The sequence below is a fragment of the Callithrix jacchus genome, chromosome 11 (genome assembly GCF_049354715.1).
Source record: "Callithrix jacchus isolate 240 chromosome 11, calJac240_pri, whole genome shotgun sequence".
In the NCBI taxonomy this organism is placed as follows: Eukaryota; Metazoa; Chordata; class Mammalia; order Primates; family Cebidae; genus Callithrix; species Callithrix jacchus.
This window is the reverse complement of record NC_133512.1, coordinates 35804070-35823313: the sequence shown is the minus strand read 5'-3', so window position 1 is coordinate 35823313 and position 19244 is coordinate 35804070. Positions and strand designations below refer to the sequence as shown.

General features: G+C 37.8%; 1 protein-coding gene across 4 annotated transcripts in view; it reads right to left on the bottom strand.

The window, feature by feature from the left end:
- Positions 1 to 19244, bottom strand: part of RAPGEF5 (Rap guanine nucleotide exchange factor 5) — a 261457-nt gene that overhangs the window by 201629 nt on the left and 40584 nt on the right. For all 4 annotated transcript variants that reach the window (XM_035253670.3, XM_035253669.3, XM_017975260.4 and 1 more), the window contains exons 2-5: positions 17631 to 17681; positions 15512 to 15618; positions 9372 to 9493; positions 7748 to 7916 (exon numbers count right to left, since the gene is read on the bottom strand). In XM_035253670.3, coding sequence (XP_035109561.2) covers positions 7748 to 7916; positions 9372 to 9493; positions 15512 to 15618; positions 17631 to 17681 — 449 coding nt within the window. The remainder of the gene's footprint in view (positions 1 to 7747; positions 7917 to 9371; positions 9494 to 15511; positions 15619 to 17630; positions 17682 to 19244) is intronic.

Below are 19244 nucleotides of genomic sequence, written 5' to 3'. Positions count from 1 at the left end.
AATTGTTTTTAACATGAAATGCAAGCTCACTAAGTTACCGAAAGCAGTATCAACATGGAGACAGCAGGGAAGTTTTGTGGTCAAGACAGGACTTGGTCTTCCCTCTGAGGGATGGATAGAATTTGACTACAAAAGGCTGGGTGTGGTGGCTCACACCTGTAATCCTAGCACTTTGGGAGTCCAAGGCAGGTGGATCACTTGAGGTCAGGAGTGTGAGACCAGCCTGGCCAACATGGTAAAACCCCATCTCTACTAAAAATACAAAAAAAAAAAAAAAAAAGCTGGGCGTGATGGCATAGGCCTGCAATCCGAGCTATATGGGAAGCTGAGACAGGAGAATCGCTTGAACTACGGAGGTTTTGATTACAGTAAGCTGAGATTGTGCCACTGCACTCTAGCCTGAGTGACAGAGCAAGACTCTGTCTAGAAAGAAAGAAAGAAAGAAAGAAAGAAAGAAAGAAAGAAAGAAAGAAAGAAAGAAAGAAAGAAAGAAAAGCATTTGACTGGAAAAAGGCAAGAAGGGCAGAGGAAAGAGCAAGAGTATCACACTGGCATGAGGAAGTAAAGAGGTGTGGGCTGGGGATGAAAAGAATAGGATAGGATCATGTGCAACCATAGGAAGTATTGTGATAATGCAACTGAATGAGGACAATGTCCATGGACATCTTTTCTCTGATCATAGTTTATTCCAAGTCTAGATAAGCCAAAGCTTAGCTTTCCAAAATTAGACCAAAAGCATTCTACCATAACATAAACGTTGGCTTGTAATTCTAGTACAGAAAAAAAAAAGGTATATACTGTCTCTCTCTAGAAGAGACCTGCAATGGTTCAATGATTTCATCTTTATATATTTATTACTTTAGAACACACAGGCCCATAGGTCCCCAATGACAATATTTCTGCAAGAGTCAGTTACTGCTCCCAAATGCACACATTCACACCAACAGAAAAAACTTGCTGATAAACATGGCATGCTATAGCAATTCTCAAGTCCAGAGCCTACAATTTGTGTTTATAGTGATTAGTGTGACAAAAGACTAAGTAATCTGGAGTTAATATTAGGATGCAAATTTTAAAACTTTTCATTTTTAGAAATTAAAATAGACTCTTGGTTTCTCTATAACAAGGTCATTTCACTGGCATTCCAATTTACTTTCCGAGTGGGGGAGAAGGAAGTGGAGTTGAATCATGAGGACAGCTTGCAAGTTTATTTCAACAGCCCTTATACCCCTGTGAAGCTGGGCATGCCCATAGGGTTATGCACAGCTCCATCTTGTGTGCAGGTCAGGAGGGTTGAGAGAAGCTGCTACAGAACGCCAGTCCCAAACAGTCACAGCCAGCCACAGCCATGTCTGGTTTAAAAACATACCACTCCTTTTTAGGAAGCTTGTAAAAGTTTATTGAATTGCTCCTTGATTTTCTCAGGATACTTCTAACCTATATTAAGAGCATATCACAATAAAGGACATTTCCTACAGTCAGACTAATTGAATGATATCTGAATCCTGCTTTACCATTGCAAGGCCCTTTATAGATAGTGGTGATGGAAAATCCATAATCATTTCACCAGAGCTTGGTCTGGCACTTTTATAGAGACTGTTTATAATTTTATAGAAAGGGGTCCTAGAATGATCCCCATAACTTCTGGGGAAGGACACATGATATCAGGTGTTAAAAGCACAGTCATTAGAGCCAGACACACACAGATTCAAACACCAAAATTCCACTTAACCCTTGTGTGACCTTGGACAGGTTACCCAATCTCTGTGCCTAATTTCCTCATTTATTTAATAGAGATAATAACGGTACCTGTCTTATTCTTCTGAAAGTAAAATAATGAATATAAAGCATTTAGCACAGTGCCTGATATAAAATACATTTTCCACAATCAACCTTTCTATTAGCACAGTCTCATTATTATTTCTGAAGCTTATTTATTCTTCTAAAAACAGTCCATATTAACTATTCAGCATTGTCATTTAAAATATTTTATTTATTTTTTTCTCTTACATTTTATTTTTTTTATTTTTCTGGGTAAATAGTAGGTGTATATATTTGTGGGATACATGAGATGTTATGATATAGGCATACAGTGTGAAATAAGCACCTCATGGAGAATGGGGTACCTATCTTCTCAAACATTTATCCTTTGATTTACAAAAAAATCCAATTGCACTCTTTAAGCTATTTAAAAATGTACAGTTAGGTTATTATTGACTATAGTCACCATGCTGGGCTATCAAAGAGTAGGTTTTATTCATTCTTTTTAACTATTTTTTGGTACCTATTAACCATCCCCACTTCCTCACTAACCTCCAATTACCCCTCCTAAACTCTGGTAACCATCCTTCTACTGTGTTCATGAGTTCAACTGTTTTCATTTTAAATCCCACAAATAAGAACATGCGGAGAACGATCCAAGATGGCTGATCACTAACATCTCGGGATTGCAGCTCCCAGTGAAAGCTCAGAGAACGAGAGGACGCCACACTTTCAGACAAATTTTTGTTGTTCACAGACCAGAAGATTCCCAGTGGAGGAGCCCCATGGGTTGCCAGCGCGACTCTTGTGGCTGGCACGGTGGTTTTGCCGCACCTCGGCGCGGCAGCTCTTGGTGCAGAGTAAATGGGACTGGTTCCCCTTCTGACTGACATTTGGAGCTCCGGGAAGGCACAGTCGCCTATTACAGACTCAAGAAGGAAGCCAGACTGGAGATTCCCGGGCAGAAAAGCACCATCAGTCTTAATGCCACTGTTTTGGCTGGCGCAGGGGGTTGCTCATATTTCAGCCCTGGGAATTAACAACTTGGACATCCACTCAGAGACCTAATTTGAAAGTTGGTAATTACAAAGACGACAGGTGGATAAATTTACAATGATGGAAAGAAACCAGCATAAAAAGGCTGAGAATACTCAAAATCAGAATGCCTCTCCCTCTAAAGAGGATCACAGTTCCTCACCAACAAGGGAACAAGGCTTAATGGAGAACAAGTGCATTCCATTAACAGAATCAGGCTTCAGAAGGTGGATAATAAGAAACTTCTGTGAGTTAAAAGAACATGTTGTAGCCCAATGTAAAGAAACTAAGAACTTTGAAAAAAAGGTTTGATGAAATCCTAATGAGAATAGACAATTTAGAGAGGAATATAAGTGAATTAATGGAACTGAAGAATACAATATGGGAATGCCGAGAAGTATGCACAGGTTTAAACACTCGAATTGATCAAGCAGAAGAAAGGATATTAGAGTTCGAAGACCAACCTAATGAAATAAAACAAGAAGATAAGAATAGAGAAAAAAGGATAAAAAGGAATGAGCAAAGTCTCCAAGAAATATGGGACTATGTGAAAAGACCTAATTTATGTTTGATAGGTGTACCTGAATGCGACAGAGAGAATGAATCCAAGCTGGAAAATACTCTTCAGGATATTATTCAGGAAAACTTTCCCAACCTAGCAAGGCAGGACAATATTCAACTCCAGGTAATACAGAGAACACCACAAAGATATTCCTCAAGAAGAGCAACCCCAAGGCACATAATCGTTAGATTCACCAGGGTTGAAACGAAGGAGAAAATATTAAGGGCAGCCAGAGAGAAAGGCCAGGTTACCCACAAAGGGAAGCCTATCAGACTTATAGCAGATCTCTCAGCAGAAACCCTACAAGCCAGAAGAGAGTGGGGGCCAATATTCAACATCCTTAAAGAACAGAACTTTCAGCCCAGAATTTCATATCCTGCCAAACTAAGCTTCACAACTGAAGGAAAAATAAAATCTTTTATGAACAAGCAAGTACTCAGAGATTTTATTACCACCAGGCCTGCTTTACAAGAGCTTCTGAAAGAAGCATTACACATAGAAACAACCAGTATTAGCCTTTTTAAAAATATACCAAAAAGTAAAGAGCATCAACATAAAGAAGAATTTACATCAACAAATGAATAAAACAGCCAGTTAACATCAAATGGCAGTAATCCTAAATTTAAATCGACTAAATCCCTCAATCAAAAGATACAGCCAAAACCCAACGGTATGCTACATCCAGACCCATTTCATATGCAAAGATACACAAAGACTCAAAATAAATGGATGGAGATTAACCAACTAAATGGAGAGCAAAATTAAATAAATAAATAAATAGAAAGCAGGAGTTGCAATTCTTGCATCTGATAAAATAGATTTTAAAGCAACAAAGATATAGTGGTAAAAGGATCAATACAACAATAAGAGCTAACTATCCTAACACCCAGATACATAAGACCTATAAAGAGATTTAGACTCAACAAGACAGAAAATTAATAAGGATATCTAGGACTTGAAATCAGATCCAGAACAAGTAAACATAATTAAATATTAATGGAGCTCTCCACTTTAAATATACAAAATACACATTCTTGTCAATACCACATCACACCTACTCATAGGTTTAAATAAAATATTGATCGGCCATTATTAATACCCATTTTTAGAATAAAGCAACATTTCCATTCTCTCTCCCTCTTTTTCTTCCTCTTTCTTCCTCTCCTTAACTCCTTTTTTTTTCTTTCCTTCTCTAAAGAAAAAAAAAGAGAGAAAGGCCAATTTTGGGGCTTGCAATTTAAGACTCTTTGGGATATGACCTAAATGTCATTTTTCAACCTTACACCCCTATTACTTCCTTATATTAAAAAAAACAAACAAACAAAACAAAAGCCTCGTAGACTTTATAATAGTATACAGAGAGGGGGTTGTGAATGTGCTTAGGAAGGATATCTAAAACTTGTATACAAGTCTAGGAGGCTTTTGTATAAGTCCTAGACTTGTTTACAAAGAAAACATGCAACCCCTAATGCTATAGACAGGTATCCCCAAACACCAAAGTTAGTTTTGTTTCATTAAAAAAAAAAAAAAAAAAAGAACATGCAAGGTTTGTCTTTCTGTGCCTGGCTTATGTCATTCAACATAATGCCCCGCACTTCCAACCATGTTGCTGCAAATGACTGGCTCTCATTCTTTTTTATGGCTGAATAGCACTCCACTGTGAACATGTACCACATTTTCTTTATTCATTCATCTATTAATGGACACTGAGGTTGCTTCCAAATCTTAACTATTGTTGACAGTGATGCAATAAATATAGGAGTGCAGGTATCTTTTTAATATATAACCTTTCTTTCAGGCATATACCCAGCAGTGGGATTGTTGGATACTACGGTAGTTCAATTTTTACTTTTCTGAGAAACTTCAAACCATTCTCCATAGTGGTTGTACTAATTTACATTCCCACCAACAGTGATCAAGGGTTCCCTTTTCTCCACATCCTCCCCAGCATTCGTTATTGCTGTCTTTTGAACATAAGCCACTGTCTTTTCAATATAGGCCATTTTAACTGGGGTGAAATGATATCTCACTGTAGTTTTGATTTGCATTTCTCTGATGATCAGTGGTGTTAAGCACCTTTTCATAAACCTGTTTGTCATTGTATGTCCTTTTTTGAGAAATATCTATTCAGATCTTTTGCCCATTTTTAAATGAGATCATTAGATTTTTTCCTATAGAGTTGAGTTCTTCATATATTATGGCTATTAATCCCTTGCTAGATGGGTAACTTGCAAATATTTTCTCCCATTCTGTGGGTTTTCTCTTCAGTCTGTTCACCGTATCCTTCCTGTGCAGGAAGATTTTTAACTTGACGTGATCTCATTTGTCCATTTTTGCATTGGTTGCCTGTGCTTGCTGAGTGTTGCTCAAGAAATTTTTACCCAGATCAATTTTCTGAAAATTTCCTCCAATCTAGTAGTTTCATAGTTTGAGCTCTAAAAGTCTTTAATCTATTTTGATTAGTTTTTTATATATGGCAAGAGATAGGACTCAAATTTCATTCTTCTGCATATGGATAGCCAGTTTTCCCAGCACCATTTATTAAGGAGACTGTTTTCCCCAGTGTATGTCTTGGCACCTTGTTGAAAATGAGTTCCTTGTAGGTGTGTGGGTGTTTCTTGGTTCTCCATTCTGTTCCATTGGTCTATGTGTTTGTTTTCATATAATTACCATGCTGTTTTGGTTACTATAGTTCTGTAGCATAATTTGAAGTCAGTAAAGTGATTCCTCCAGTTTTGTTGTTTTTGCTTAGGTAGCCTTGGCTAGTCCGGGTCTTTTGTGGTTTCTCATAAACTAAGATTTCTTTTTTCTATTTCTGGAAAGAATGCCATTGGTATTTTGATTGGGATTGCACTGAATCTGTAGATTGCTTTGGATAGTATGGACATTTTAACAATATCGATTCCTCTAATCCATGAACATGAAGTATTTTTACAATTTACATCAGTGTTTTACAATTTTCATTATAGAAATCTTTCACTTCTTTGGTTAGTTTCTAGGTATTTAATTTTATTTGTGACTATTGCAAATGCTGGTGTAAATGGTGGGGGTGAGGTGGTGTCAGTGATTTAGGAGGACTGTTTATTCCATCTCTTCAGTGCTCCTTTCAGCAATATGGAACTAAAACCAGGTATTATGAGTGCTCACCACATTTTTTTTTTCTGAGATGGAGTCTTGCTCTGTCACCCATGCTGGAGTGCAGTGGCACAATCTCAGCTTACTGCAACCTCCGCCTCCTGAGTTAAAGCAATTCTCCTGCCCCAGCCTTTTGAGTAGCTGGGATTACAGGTGTGTGCCACAATGTCCAGTTAATTTTTGTATTTTTAGTAGAAATGGGGTTTCACTATGTTGATCAGGCTGGTCTCAAATTCCATACATTGTGATCCACCCGCCTTGGCCTCCCAAAGTGCTGGGATTACAGGCATGAGCCACAGCAGATTTTTGGTTCTTGTGAGGGTGTTTTTTTCTGTGTAGACAGTTGCTGAATTAGTGTCCTTGCCTGGGGGACAACTGGTGGAGCCTTCTATTCCCTCATCTTGCTCCGCCTCCTTCTTAACAATTGTCATTTTTTAACTAGTAAGAGTTAGCCTTGTTATGTTTGTACAGGTATTTCTCTCTGAACCTACTTTCTTATCTATGACATAAACACCTTACTGTTGGGTCTGCTAAAATCCCAGAACTGAAAGAGTCAACAATGGGAAAATATTCTGGAAACAGAAGTGCTCTGTATATGTAAAAATTTTTAACTGAAATTTTAATCCATTACTCATAATTCATAATTCTAAAATAAGCTATCACCTTGGATAAACAAAGGCATTCTGACATGCCTTTGTTTATCCAAGGTGATAGCTTATTCTAGAACTATGAATTTTTGTATCATGACTCAAGTCCTGTTCCCAAGCCTTCCCTAATTAATTTTAATTCATTTTAATCATATAGTGATTCAGTATCTTCATGTGATAATGATTCACGTGTTTTAATTTGCCAAATGTTGCTTCTAAATTATTTTCAGAAACATTCTGTTGAGCTCTTTCTTAGGAAAGTCACGACTTGGATAGCAAATAGGATGGAGTTATTATTTTATTTCAACTTAAGCCCAATCATATGTTTTATCCGAATTTAGATCACCTACCCCTATGATAATGATAATTTAGAAGCTGCATGGTACAGCTGGTGAGGCATGGACTTCTGGGATTTGAATACCAGCTATTTATTAGCTGGATTGAATTTTCCACAATTTATTTTATCTTTCTAAATGTGCATCTGAAAAATGGGGATAGCAACTCCCTCTTAAATGAGATAGTGATCTTAGAGAGCAGAATATAGTCCCTGGACATGATAAATGTTGTCTGTGTAAGAATACAATGGCACAAGAGAGCAACTACTTACAGTTCACAGATGCCAGCTCTAGAAGGAATGAGAGGCACAAGTTGCAATAAAAGCTTGACACCGTTTTGCCATTCTTCTTCTCTTTCAAATTCACAGTACAAGTAGCTACATTCATCAGAGGAAAACTGGTAGAAAACGTAAGTATCTTGGAAGTATAGATGCTGGTCCACTGTTTGAAACAAAAAAATGTACAGATCAGTTTTTTAAAGGATATTACTCAGAGAGTAATAATTCAAATGATAAACTGAAAGCCCTAACAATTATTAGGGAGAAATCAGGGTTAAGTCTATAATTATACATTCTAAGGTCATTTATGTTTATAATCCCATTGAATTGGAAAGGACTTACTGGCTAGTCTATTTTTACTACTCGAAGCTTTGGCCAGCTTATTCACATGTATATTTTTTTCTGCTTCAGAGACAGGTGCAGATAAAATCAATAGTAATTCAAGGAGGATGAGGAGAAATCTTTTTTAGTGCCCCAAAGCAAATTAGTATATTTAATTACTTTAGTGATACACACATACAACACAATGGCAAGTTTTAGATCAATGGTTCTCAACCAAGGGTGACTGTGCCTCCCCCAGGGGACGTGTGGTAATGTCTAGACATTTTTGGTTGTCACATTCACTGGGCAGGGTGCTACTGGTATTGAAGGGAAGAAAGGGATGCTGCTAAAAATCCTATAATGCACAGGACAGCCCTTCACAACAAAGAATTATCTAACCCAAATGTCAATACTACCAAGGTGGGGAAACCCTGTTTTAAAGGAATCAGGAGCTAGAGATTTTTCAAAAACGCATTAGTACAAAACGTTTTACTAATCAAAACCCTGTAACTATCAAGTATGCTAATAATGCCTCCATTCCTCAAAGGTAGTTAACCGATTTTATAAATAAGAGTATTAGGTGCTGGGTATTACTGACTATGTAAGAAGATTAGACCCATGTCCCTGTCTGTACCATTCTTTCACAACAGGACCAGGGGTATGCCCTTGATATTTATTACCAATAGGAAAAAAGGGCTTTTCAGTGACCAACTAGCAGCTGAGAGATGGAGCTAAATAAAGAATCCAGATTGCTCAGTTTCTAATCCTTCAGTTCTCTGGGCTCAACTAAGAAAAGAGATATCCGTCATCTGTTTAGTTCCCAGTTAACATCTATTTTCTGTTCTGTTTAAACAGCTAATTTTCATAGGTCATATCTCTACGTGTTCTTGATTACTTAGCCAATTAAAATGGCATACACATCCCACTCATAAAATCAGTTTCTGATGATTATCCTAACTACAAGATAAATCACACACTTACAGCAACTAAAGATGTCACTGATTTTGAAAAAGTGTGTAAACAGCATATTGATTTCAGAAGAAAGGAGTTAGAGGAATGACTCTTAGAGGTATTATCAGTCTATGAATCAGCAAGTACCTAATAATTTTTACAAGAAGTGTAACAGAAATAAGTGAATCAAAGGATGACCTGTCACTTAGAAAATAAGAGAGAATACAAATACTTATCTTCAAAAATATTTCCATCCAGACTGTAACATCCTCTAGAAAATCAAGTGTATTTTCATCTGATAGCTTAATAAAATAATGATGCTATGCCTTCAAGACATAATACTAACCTGATAACATAATTCCCATGTCCAGTAGGAGCTGCCAGACTCCTATGGCCATAGATCTGCACTGGACAAAAGGACAGTGTTCTAGAAGCCAGTCTACCAGTTCTGACCCAACGCAGCTCCTCCTGAACAAAAGCAAAGCCATTCACAGTAAGATATTGCTGACACTCATTTGCCAAAAAAAAAGATAAATAATATCTTCCATGTGCTTGCTTTTTTTAAACAAGCAACCCAAGAATAAATGGCATATACCTTTTATTCATCTTTCAGATTAATGCTCAAATACCACTTCCTTAGGGAAACGAGTCAAATTCTCCTCTATTTTTTCATCAAATCGCATAACATTTAGTAAGCATACGTCTTTACAAATGAACAGTATCTGCTCCTCCCACTAGCGAATAATTTTCAGGAGAGCAGGGACTTTATATAACTCACTATTAAATCCCAACGATTAGAACAGTCCATGATACATAGTAAGTTCACAAAATATATTTGTTTGAAAAATGAAGGAATAAATTCAGCAGCCTTTTATATAAAGATAATGCTTTTACCTTGGTAAACTACATACCTCAAGGTGGTGGTGATAAACTTTGGTTCAACCTTTTATAGATTTTTATCTATTCCTTTTGAGAACAAAATAATTCCAAGATTAGACAAAATTGGGACTATAGTCAGTGGTACAGAGTTTTGTTTGCTACTCTTCAAACAAAGATTGAACACTAAAATTACTCAAATAACAATAAATTTGATTGTTTATCTTTTTAATATAATCAATATAACTAGCTAAGTAGCCTAGGTCACCTAACTGTAAACCCATATGTGTTGGATTCCACTATAACTACGCATCAAAAATTATCTTTGTAATCTGTCTTGAAACATACAACTATATATATATATATATATATATATATTTTTTTTTTTTTTTTTTTTTTTTTTTTGAGACAGAGTTCCGCTCTTGCTACCCAGGCTGGAGTGCAATGGCGCTATCTTGGCTCACAGCAACCTCCGCCTCCTGGGTTCAGGCAGTTCTCCTGCCTCAGCCTCCTGAGTAGCTGGGATTACAGGCATGCACCACCATGCCCAGCTAATTTTTTTTTATTTTTAGTAGAGATGGGGTTTCACCATGTTGACCAGGATGGTCTTGATATCTTGACCTTGTGATCCACCCGCCTCGGCCTCCCAAAGTGCTGGGATTACAGGCTTGAGCCACTGCACCTGGCCACAGCTATATTTTTTTAAAAAGTCATAACCCGGGTATCACAGGCAGCTTCATCATGCCTATTTTTCAAATATGTATGAGCCTCATGGGAAAACAAAAAAAAATTCTGAAATGTTTTGTCATTTGCAGAAATTTCATCAAATTTCACCTTCCTTTATGAGAAAAGATCATGAAAAAAATATTTTTTTGAGACAGGGTCTTGCTCTGTCACCCAGGGTCAAGCTCTGCATGCTAGACTTGAGTGATCCTCTCACCAAAGCCTCCTGAGTAGCTGGGACTACAGGTGCTCACCACTGGCTAATTTTTGTTTTATGTAGAGACTGGGTTTTGCCATGTTGCCTACCTAGGATGGTCTCAAATTCCTGAGCTCAAGTGATCCACCCGTCTCAGCTGCCCAAACTGCTGGGATTACAGGTGTGAGCCATGCACCTGGCCAAAATGTTTTTTAAAAATAATGTATCATATAATAACTATCTTTATATGCACTACTGAAGGACCAAGAGATGCCAACATGTATTTGTATTCTTAAGTAGAAAAATATTGCTTATTCTGCTGTCTCTTTTGATTAGCGTAGTTACAAATACCCTAGAATCACTCCATAACCAACAATATGAACTGTCATAGGTGCTACATTTTCTGCACTTGAAGAAAAATAAAGTAGTAAACTTTTCTGCTGATATATTTGATGAAATATCCTAACTTTTCATCAAAAGCTAGAATATATTTGGTAAAGTGTCACTATTTGAAAGACACTCTAAGGCAATTAGGCCAATTCTAGACATGTTCAGATGCATGTTAGCATAAGCCCTCATAAAGATTAACAGTGAAATATATGGATGTTTTTTGAGAGAAAATGAGAAAACAGATGGCAACAAAACAGGCAATTAGACCAAACAGTCAAGATTAACTTCTAATTCTATAGGATACCTTTCATGTTAAAGGTTCAAAGAGTTAATTAACTAATTAATTCCTCAACACCTCTGCCAATTAGCCAGCATCTCAGGGCTTTTAAAAGCACTTTTATCTCATGGATTAACTACTGTATCACCTTAATTCATATTCTCAAAACAATGCAGCTCCTAAGCCTGTTCTGAGTGTCTGACATTACCTGGACTATGAAAGCACACAATAAAACATTTACTAAACAAATGAAACTGTCAAATTCTAACGGTGGCCAGATGGACACAGCTGCTTGTTTGTTCACAGGTGATAAGGATGAAGCTTCTTAGAACAGGGCTTCTCAAAACTCTGCTTAGGAGTCACCTGGGTGATTTTGTTAAAGTATAGATTCTGAAATGGTAAGACTGGGTGGCACCTATGATTCCACATTCCTTTTTTTTTTGAGACTGAGTTTCACTCTTGTCACCCAGGCCTGAGTGCAATGGCATGATCTCGGCTCACTGCAAACTCTGCTTCCCAGGTTCAGGTGATTCTCCTGACTCAGCCTTCCAGTAGCTGGGATTACAGACACCTGCCACCATGCTCAGCTAATTTTTGTATTCTTAGTAGAGCCAGGGTTTCACCATGTTGGCCAGGCTGGTCTTGAACTCCTAACCTCGGGTGATCGACCCACCTTGGCCTCCCAAAGTGTTGGGATTACAGGCGTGAGCCACTACATCCGGCCAGATTCTGCATTCCTAACACACTCTCAGGTGATGCTGGTAACAACAAAGCCCCAATCTCCCAGCTTCCCCTTTTCATTGGGAAGAGTTTACTCTGTTTTGGGGAGGCAGGCTCTGACTCAATATGCTAGAACACAGTATTGTCATGACAATATTAATTAAAAACTGAGCCCCACTCTCACAGCAAGCTACTGTTTCTGTTGCACATGATCCCTTTCTATTCCCCCCACTGACTTTATCAAGTTATGTTTTAAATCACTTATAAGGATCCACCTACCCCAGGGCAAACATTAGGGGTAAGAGTAAACACTATCACTAACATCACCAAAGCACACAAAATGAGGCAGCATTGCCTCTGCAATTATCGCCTTGTCCCCACGCCTACAAAATCTGGTCAAAATACCTAAATCTACAGGACTTAGGGGAGAGCAGTGAGAAAGAAAACAGAGATGGTTGGAACAGAGCAATCTAAACACAGAGAGCAGTTCCTACCCGCAGTGTATTTTCAGTCTTGCACTCAATCCAGAAACTGCTCCAAATACATGCAGATCTAACTCCAGTTTCAATATTAGGTAGGAACATTGTGATATGGGAGTGATTCACTCAAAACCCACATGACTGCTTAACAAAGCAGGAATTTACCCAATCTCTGAAGCTGAACATTTGATTTCTCTTAGCTTCCTCCTGTCTCTAGTTAGATTTTTAGCAATTAATTCAGAGTAATGCAGATGTGAATCTTAAATCTAAATCAGGTGATGGTATTAGTGACTTATTGTGCAAAAGAAAGAGTCTCAGAAACCAATGTGATTCTTCCTACAGTACAAAGTGAATAAAAAACATTTCAGTTTTAAAAATGAGTTCTCATGTGTTATATGGGGAAGACTTTACCTCAATTTACTACCAGACAAATGAAAATTATTCATCCCTAGGCAATCACATGAGCACTTCATGTTTAAACCCAGAATATTAACCAATCCTTAGATTATAAAAGAATGCTGGTTCCGGCTGGATCACAGGAAAACACATGCTCTCCCCCTATTCTCTTCCCATCAAATCCTAAATCTGTTCTAATTTGGATAGATGGCTCTTTTTCCATGAACCTGATTAACGTGCATCTCCCAATCCTTTTTCAATCTCTATCTATGGAGAAACAATAAAGGGGAAAAAATGAGAATAATGATCGATCTTACACATGGCCTGATGTAAATAAAATCCTGTGAGCTTGCTCATGACTATACTCAAAGACTTATACCTATAAATTTATTTTTTTAAAAAAGAAGTCAGATGTTTCTAGAGGTGATGCCATCACCTATTTTTTTAATTGCATTTTAGGTTTTGGGGTACATGTGAGGAACATGCAAGATTGTTGCATAGGTACACATGTGGCAGTGTGATTTGCTGCCTTCCTCCCCATCACCTATACTTGGCATTTCTCCCCGTGATATCTCTCCCCAACTCCCCACCCCCACTGTTCCTCCCTACTTCCCCCCAACAGACCCCAGTGTGTGATGCTCCCCTCTCTGTGTCCATGTGTTCTCACTGTTCAACACCCACCTATGAGTGAGAACATGCGGTGTTTGATTTTCTGTTCTTGTGTCAATTTCCTAAGAATGTTGGTTTCCATGTTCATCCATGTCCCTACAAAGGACACAAACTCATCGTTTTTGATGGCTGCATAATATTCCATGGTGTATATGTGCCACATTTTCCCTGTCCAGTCTATCATCGATGGGCATTTAGGTTGGTTCCAGGTCTTTGCTATTGTAAATTGTGCTGCAATGAACATTCGTATGCATGTGTCCTTATAGTAGAAAGATTTATAATCCTTTGGATATATACCCAGTAATGGGATTGCTGGGTCAAATGGAATTTGTATTAAAGTGAGTTTCTATGTGAAGTCGTCCCACCACCACAGCCCTTTTACTCTCTGTCCTATTTGGTCTGGGCTCTAACCTTGTGGTTCTCAGACGTTGGGCTATGAACCCCTTATGGGAGGAAAAGGGTGGATCTTGGAGCTTTTTAGAAAGCTCCACAAATCTATACACACAAAAGCGTTGTTTGTAAACAGAATAGGCATGTCTAGCCTGTGGCATAGTTTTCAAAACCTATGTAAATGCTAATGCGATTGATTAAATATGCTTAAAGTGTTAACTCACTGTGGTTTCTCCCTGCACTTCACACTTCCACCTTTGCTCAATTAATGGCTCAAAAGAATATAGATTCTGTCAAGCCTGTGATGTTAAAAAGTGGTTGCAGGAAATGGTTACTGACTGAAAAGAGGCATAAAGGTATGAAATTTTCTGAGGTATGAAAATCCATTATATCTGAATAGTGACTAAATGGATCACGATTACACAGGCGTGTAATAAATAAAAGCTCAAGTTGTACACTTAAGATTTGTGCATTTTACTATACCAAAATTATGCCTCAGTACAAAGGAGGTTGTCTTACTCCAACAGTCTGGGAATTACTATCCCAAAAACCCAAGCCAAGATAAAATTTTTTCCATCTGCAGCAAACAGAAAAAAATAGGAAAATTATAATGAATTTATCATAAAGCTACGTTTATTTAACATAAAGGAATATCCTTTATTCTGAGAACTTCCTACTTTTTAGTGTCATGAATTCTGAGTATTCTTCCTATTCTTGATGGGTGTTACAGGTCATTTCTTTGAAACAGAATAGTGATAAAGGGTAGTGGTTTTTCTTTTTGTTTTCTTTCATAGTTTTGGCATCATTTGGTGTGGCTTAATGTCTTTATCTGGCAAAACAAAAGGCTAATAAATTACTTTTGGTTTTTTTCTTTAAACAGTTCCATAAAATGAAAACATGCGCATCAAGTTTTCAAAGTGACCATGCCTTGATCTAGCTGTACTTTAAAACGGGCCATTTACCCACCTGTTTACTCTCATACCTCTGTCAAGGTGGACACCTGCCATCCCTTTCAGGGCCTCAATAAGGTCCGTAAAGAGGGAACCTATATTTATTAAAGTCCCTAATGTAGCACCATTCCCTCACCCCCTGCAATATATCACATCTCAGAGGAAGCAGAGCGGAGACTGTGTTAGGAGCTCATCCACACTTGGGGCTGGAAATTCCATACCCTAATCTCAGAACAGGAGTCTAACTGTAAACAAATGCATGACTGAGTTTAATGAAAAGTCACCACCATCTTCTTCAACAGAACAAACCCTCCTACTACTAATATTGTGCACCTCTCTTTGATCAAAGTTACAATTTTAACACAGGTTGTTCTTTTTCTCACAGCGAATTTCTGACAAGGTGTTAGAGAACTGTGTTACCTGTAAAACCCCTTGAGGTTCACTCTGTCCTTTATCAGGTCAGCTGCTTGAACAATAATAATATTCCTCAATGCTCTTCCTGCACAAGAAGAATTCTCTCCATAAATCTAAATGGAAAAAACAAACAGTCACTGTAAATATAAAACAATAATGTGACAATTTGTGACCTACCAAAACCATACTACATATATAAAATCATAGTCAAGTTTGCAAGGCTGAGACATATTTTAGCCAAGATAGCTATAAAGCCTATAACTCTTATTTTATTTTAGCTACTGGTCCACTTGCACTATTAAGCTATAACTACTCTCCAGATGCTAACCTGCTTTATTTAACTACAATTATAAATAATTTTCTTTGATACGAAATTTTCAGTGTAAAACATCCACTGTTTTTAAATACAATATTTATACCAATACAGCAAATTGAAGAATTTATATTATGTATTAAGTCTGCATATTGAGAATGCAAACATACGCAGGTCTTGGAAGATGGAAAATAATTTTCTTCCCTATCTAGTGAACATCTCGAACCATGACACAATTTGACAGAAGGCTGCTTTACTCTTCAGCTTCATTCAGCTTCGGAGTTCCTAGTCAATTCCAAGCATCGAGTTTCATCTACTTCATGATTCCATCTATCAGATAAAAATTTCATTTAACTTCTTCTTTTAATCTTCTGATTCCCCCATATGAGTCTGAAGAAGGGTAGTTCTTAGATCTAGAGGGGGCTAGGTCCTACTTTATAATACTACCTTCTTCTCTATAACTAGCACCTTTCTCCAAAGCACAATGCTGTTTCACAAGCAAAGGGGGCTATATGAAAATAAGCTGTCTTCATAAGGTTAATGAAAATTAATATATATTAGGGGTACATGCCTACATCGTTTTACTTTTTTCTTGGTAACTTTTTATGTATCTACTGTGTGTGTGTGTGTGTGTGTGTGTATATAATTATTTTTTTTTTCAGAAGGGTCTTGCTCTGTCACCCAAGCTGGAGTTCAGTGGCAAGATCACGGCTCACTGCAGCCTCGAGCTCCCAAGCTCAATCAATCCTCCCACCTCAGCCTCTTGAGTAGCTGGAACCACAAGCACAAGCCATCAAGCCCAGCTAATATCTGTATTTTGTATTTTTGTTTTTTGTAGAGACAGATCTCCCTGTGCTGCTCAGGCTGGTCTTGAACTCTTGGGCTCACACAATCTGCCCACCTTGCCCTCCCAAAGAGCTGGAATTACAGGTGTGAGCAACTGTACCTGGCCGAAATATTTTATAACTTCTCTCAAGGCAAACGAATTGATAATATAATGATTATGGCCTGACTGGGAACATCAATCCCATCTTTTTACTTCTTTAATTTTCCTGATATCATCTCCTAAACACAAATTGATAAGGAAGTAAGAAGAGAAGCAAATTGTTTTTTAACATGTTAAAACTATTAAAAACAAAAACAAAGCTTGAACAAGCCAGGTGACAGAAAGTATTACCAAGGAAGCAGTATGAGTCAGATGACACTTGACTAGTTCTGACAGTGTACAATAGTCATTCACTCAGTCATTCAAAAAGCACATAATGAGCAGCTGTCAAGTGTCAGGTCTCTTCCTGATGCTGGGATACAGTGGTGAAGAAGGTAGAAAAGGTCCCAGCCCTCACAAAGCTCACAGTCTCCTGTTAGCCTAAAAAATGCAACCCTTTGTCAACTGATTCTGTACCGTAACACAATGATAATGAGGAAATCAATCTCCTTTTACACAAAACTCAGTGTAAAATATATGTTCTTTGTAAAATACAGGATTTTTAACAATAGATATGTTTATATTATATCTTATTTATATTATATATATGCTCTGCCCCATTAATAATTCACTCATGTAAGAACCTGGAAGATGGGAACATAATTTTTTTCCCTATTTTGTGAATATCATGCATCATGACAACGATCAGAGCATCTCAAACACTTTTGCTGTGTCATCCCTGGTGGAGAAGGTGATATGATCACTGCAGCATCCCTGCAAAACTCTGTGTGGTCAGGAGCAAAGGGAACAATATAATTTGAGAATTGCACATCAGAATCTGTCAATCACTATTGTAGAAAATGCAGTAAAAGAGAAAAGAATCATACCTGTGAAGGCGTATGTTCAAGGTATGGATTGGATATTCTTCTTGACAGAGTCTATATTAAAACAAAGAAAAAAAAATAGAACCAAATAAACTTTTGTACCCAAAAAGGAAAACATAAGCAATAATGGCAGGGGCAGGCCCCTGCTTAAAAAAAAAAAAAAAAAAGAGCTTGAATCCCAAACCATGGTCCCTCCTAAGAGCTTAGTATCCTTATTTTCACTCAATGTAAACATCTGGTCAACATTTGTAAAAACAGGACAGGATATTCCACTTGAATGGTTCCCAGCAGAAGTACAATAGAAAGACTGGGACTTTCTTGGATCAGTCACTTTATTCTTGATGTGTTTTGGATTCCATTTCTCCTTTCTTTTTCCTCACTCTCACTCAGGGCTTCATCACTACACCCCCAACTACCTGCTTCAGCTTCCCAGTGGATTTTCCTGCTCTCTAGTCACATCCCTTGCAGGCCATCCTTCAAACCTCAACTAAGCAAATCTCCCTAAATCACCCCTTTGACTTACAGAGGGCCGCTATTGCTTATTGGAGTTAATCCATGCCTCCTTGGCTCACCACAGTCTGCTTTAAGAGATTTCCAATATTCTTTCCAACTCCCGACAAGGCTTCTTCAGTTTAGCAAGACCTACTTGTCAGAAGAAGCTGCCCCTCATAATCCTGCCTTTAGTCACATCAGTCTTCATGTTAAAAGCCCTCCATCTTCCTTGATGCTTCCCAGAATCCCACTGGACTTGGAGTCCAGTTTTGTGCAGTAGACTCCTGCATGAATCTCCTCCTGCTGGCATGTGTTCCTCTTTAGAGCTCTGTTTTTGCTACTATTCAGGTGCAGTGCCTGGGTGCTCGACATTGTGGCATTGTTGGCTGTTTTTCTGTGTGTGCATCTGCCCCAAGGAATCCATAAGCTCCTTGAGGGAGTGCTGGCAGCTTATACTGCTTTGCTTTTATGGCATCTAGTACACAATTGTGCATAAAGATGTTTATATTTCTATTCATTTATTTAGATATTTCTATAACTGTATGAACTTAATAAGTATTTGCTGAATGATTTGAATTGCAGGAGCTAATTTTTCCTGCCTAATGACCAGGAAACAGCACCATCACCCACATAGGCTTAAGCACAATAGAGAACTATTATCATTTCCTATTGCAGTATTAAAAAAAAGAACAGAGAAACTAACATTTATTGAACTTCCAACCTATGTTTAAAAGCTCTTTACATTTCTATTCTAAGGCTTGCTATCTTTTGAGATCCTATAGCTTTTCAGCCTGCCCCCTCCATGTCATAGAAAAATTTGCTAAATGTACAAAACACACCCTCCAGTCTTCGCTTTCCAGCATCTGAACCTTCTACCAAACTTTAGTCTAAAATGAGAGTTTCCATTCTGCCCCTTCTCCAGGCCACATGGTCCTCACACTTCTCCTAGTTAAACTAAAATAAAAATGTATCAACTCTTTACCCAGAAATGCCAGTTGATACCCTGTTAAAGATAAATAGTTTGTTTCAAAGAAAATAAATTTTCTTTGAATTTATTTTTAGAGAGCCCATTTTAAATTCGAGCCTTCTACAATTGTCTAAATGTACTCCCAATCAGCCACAACT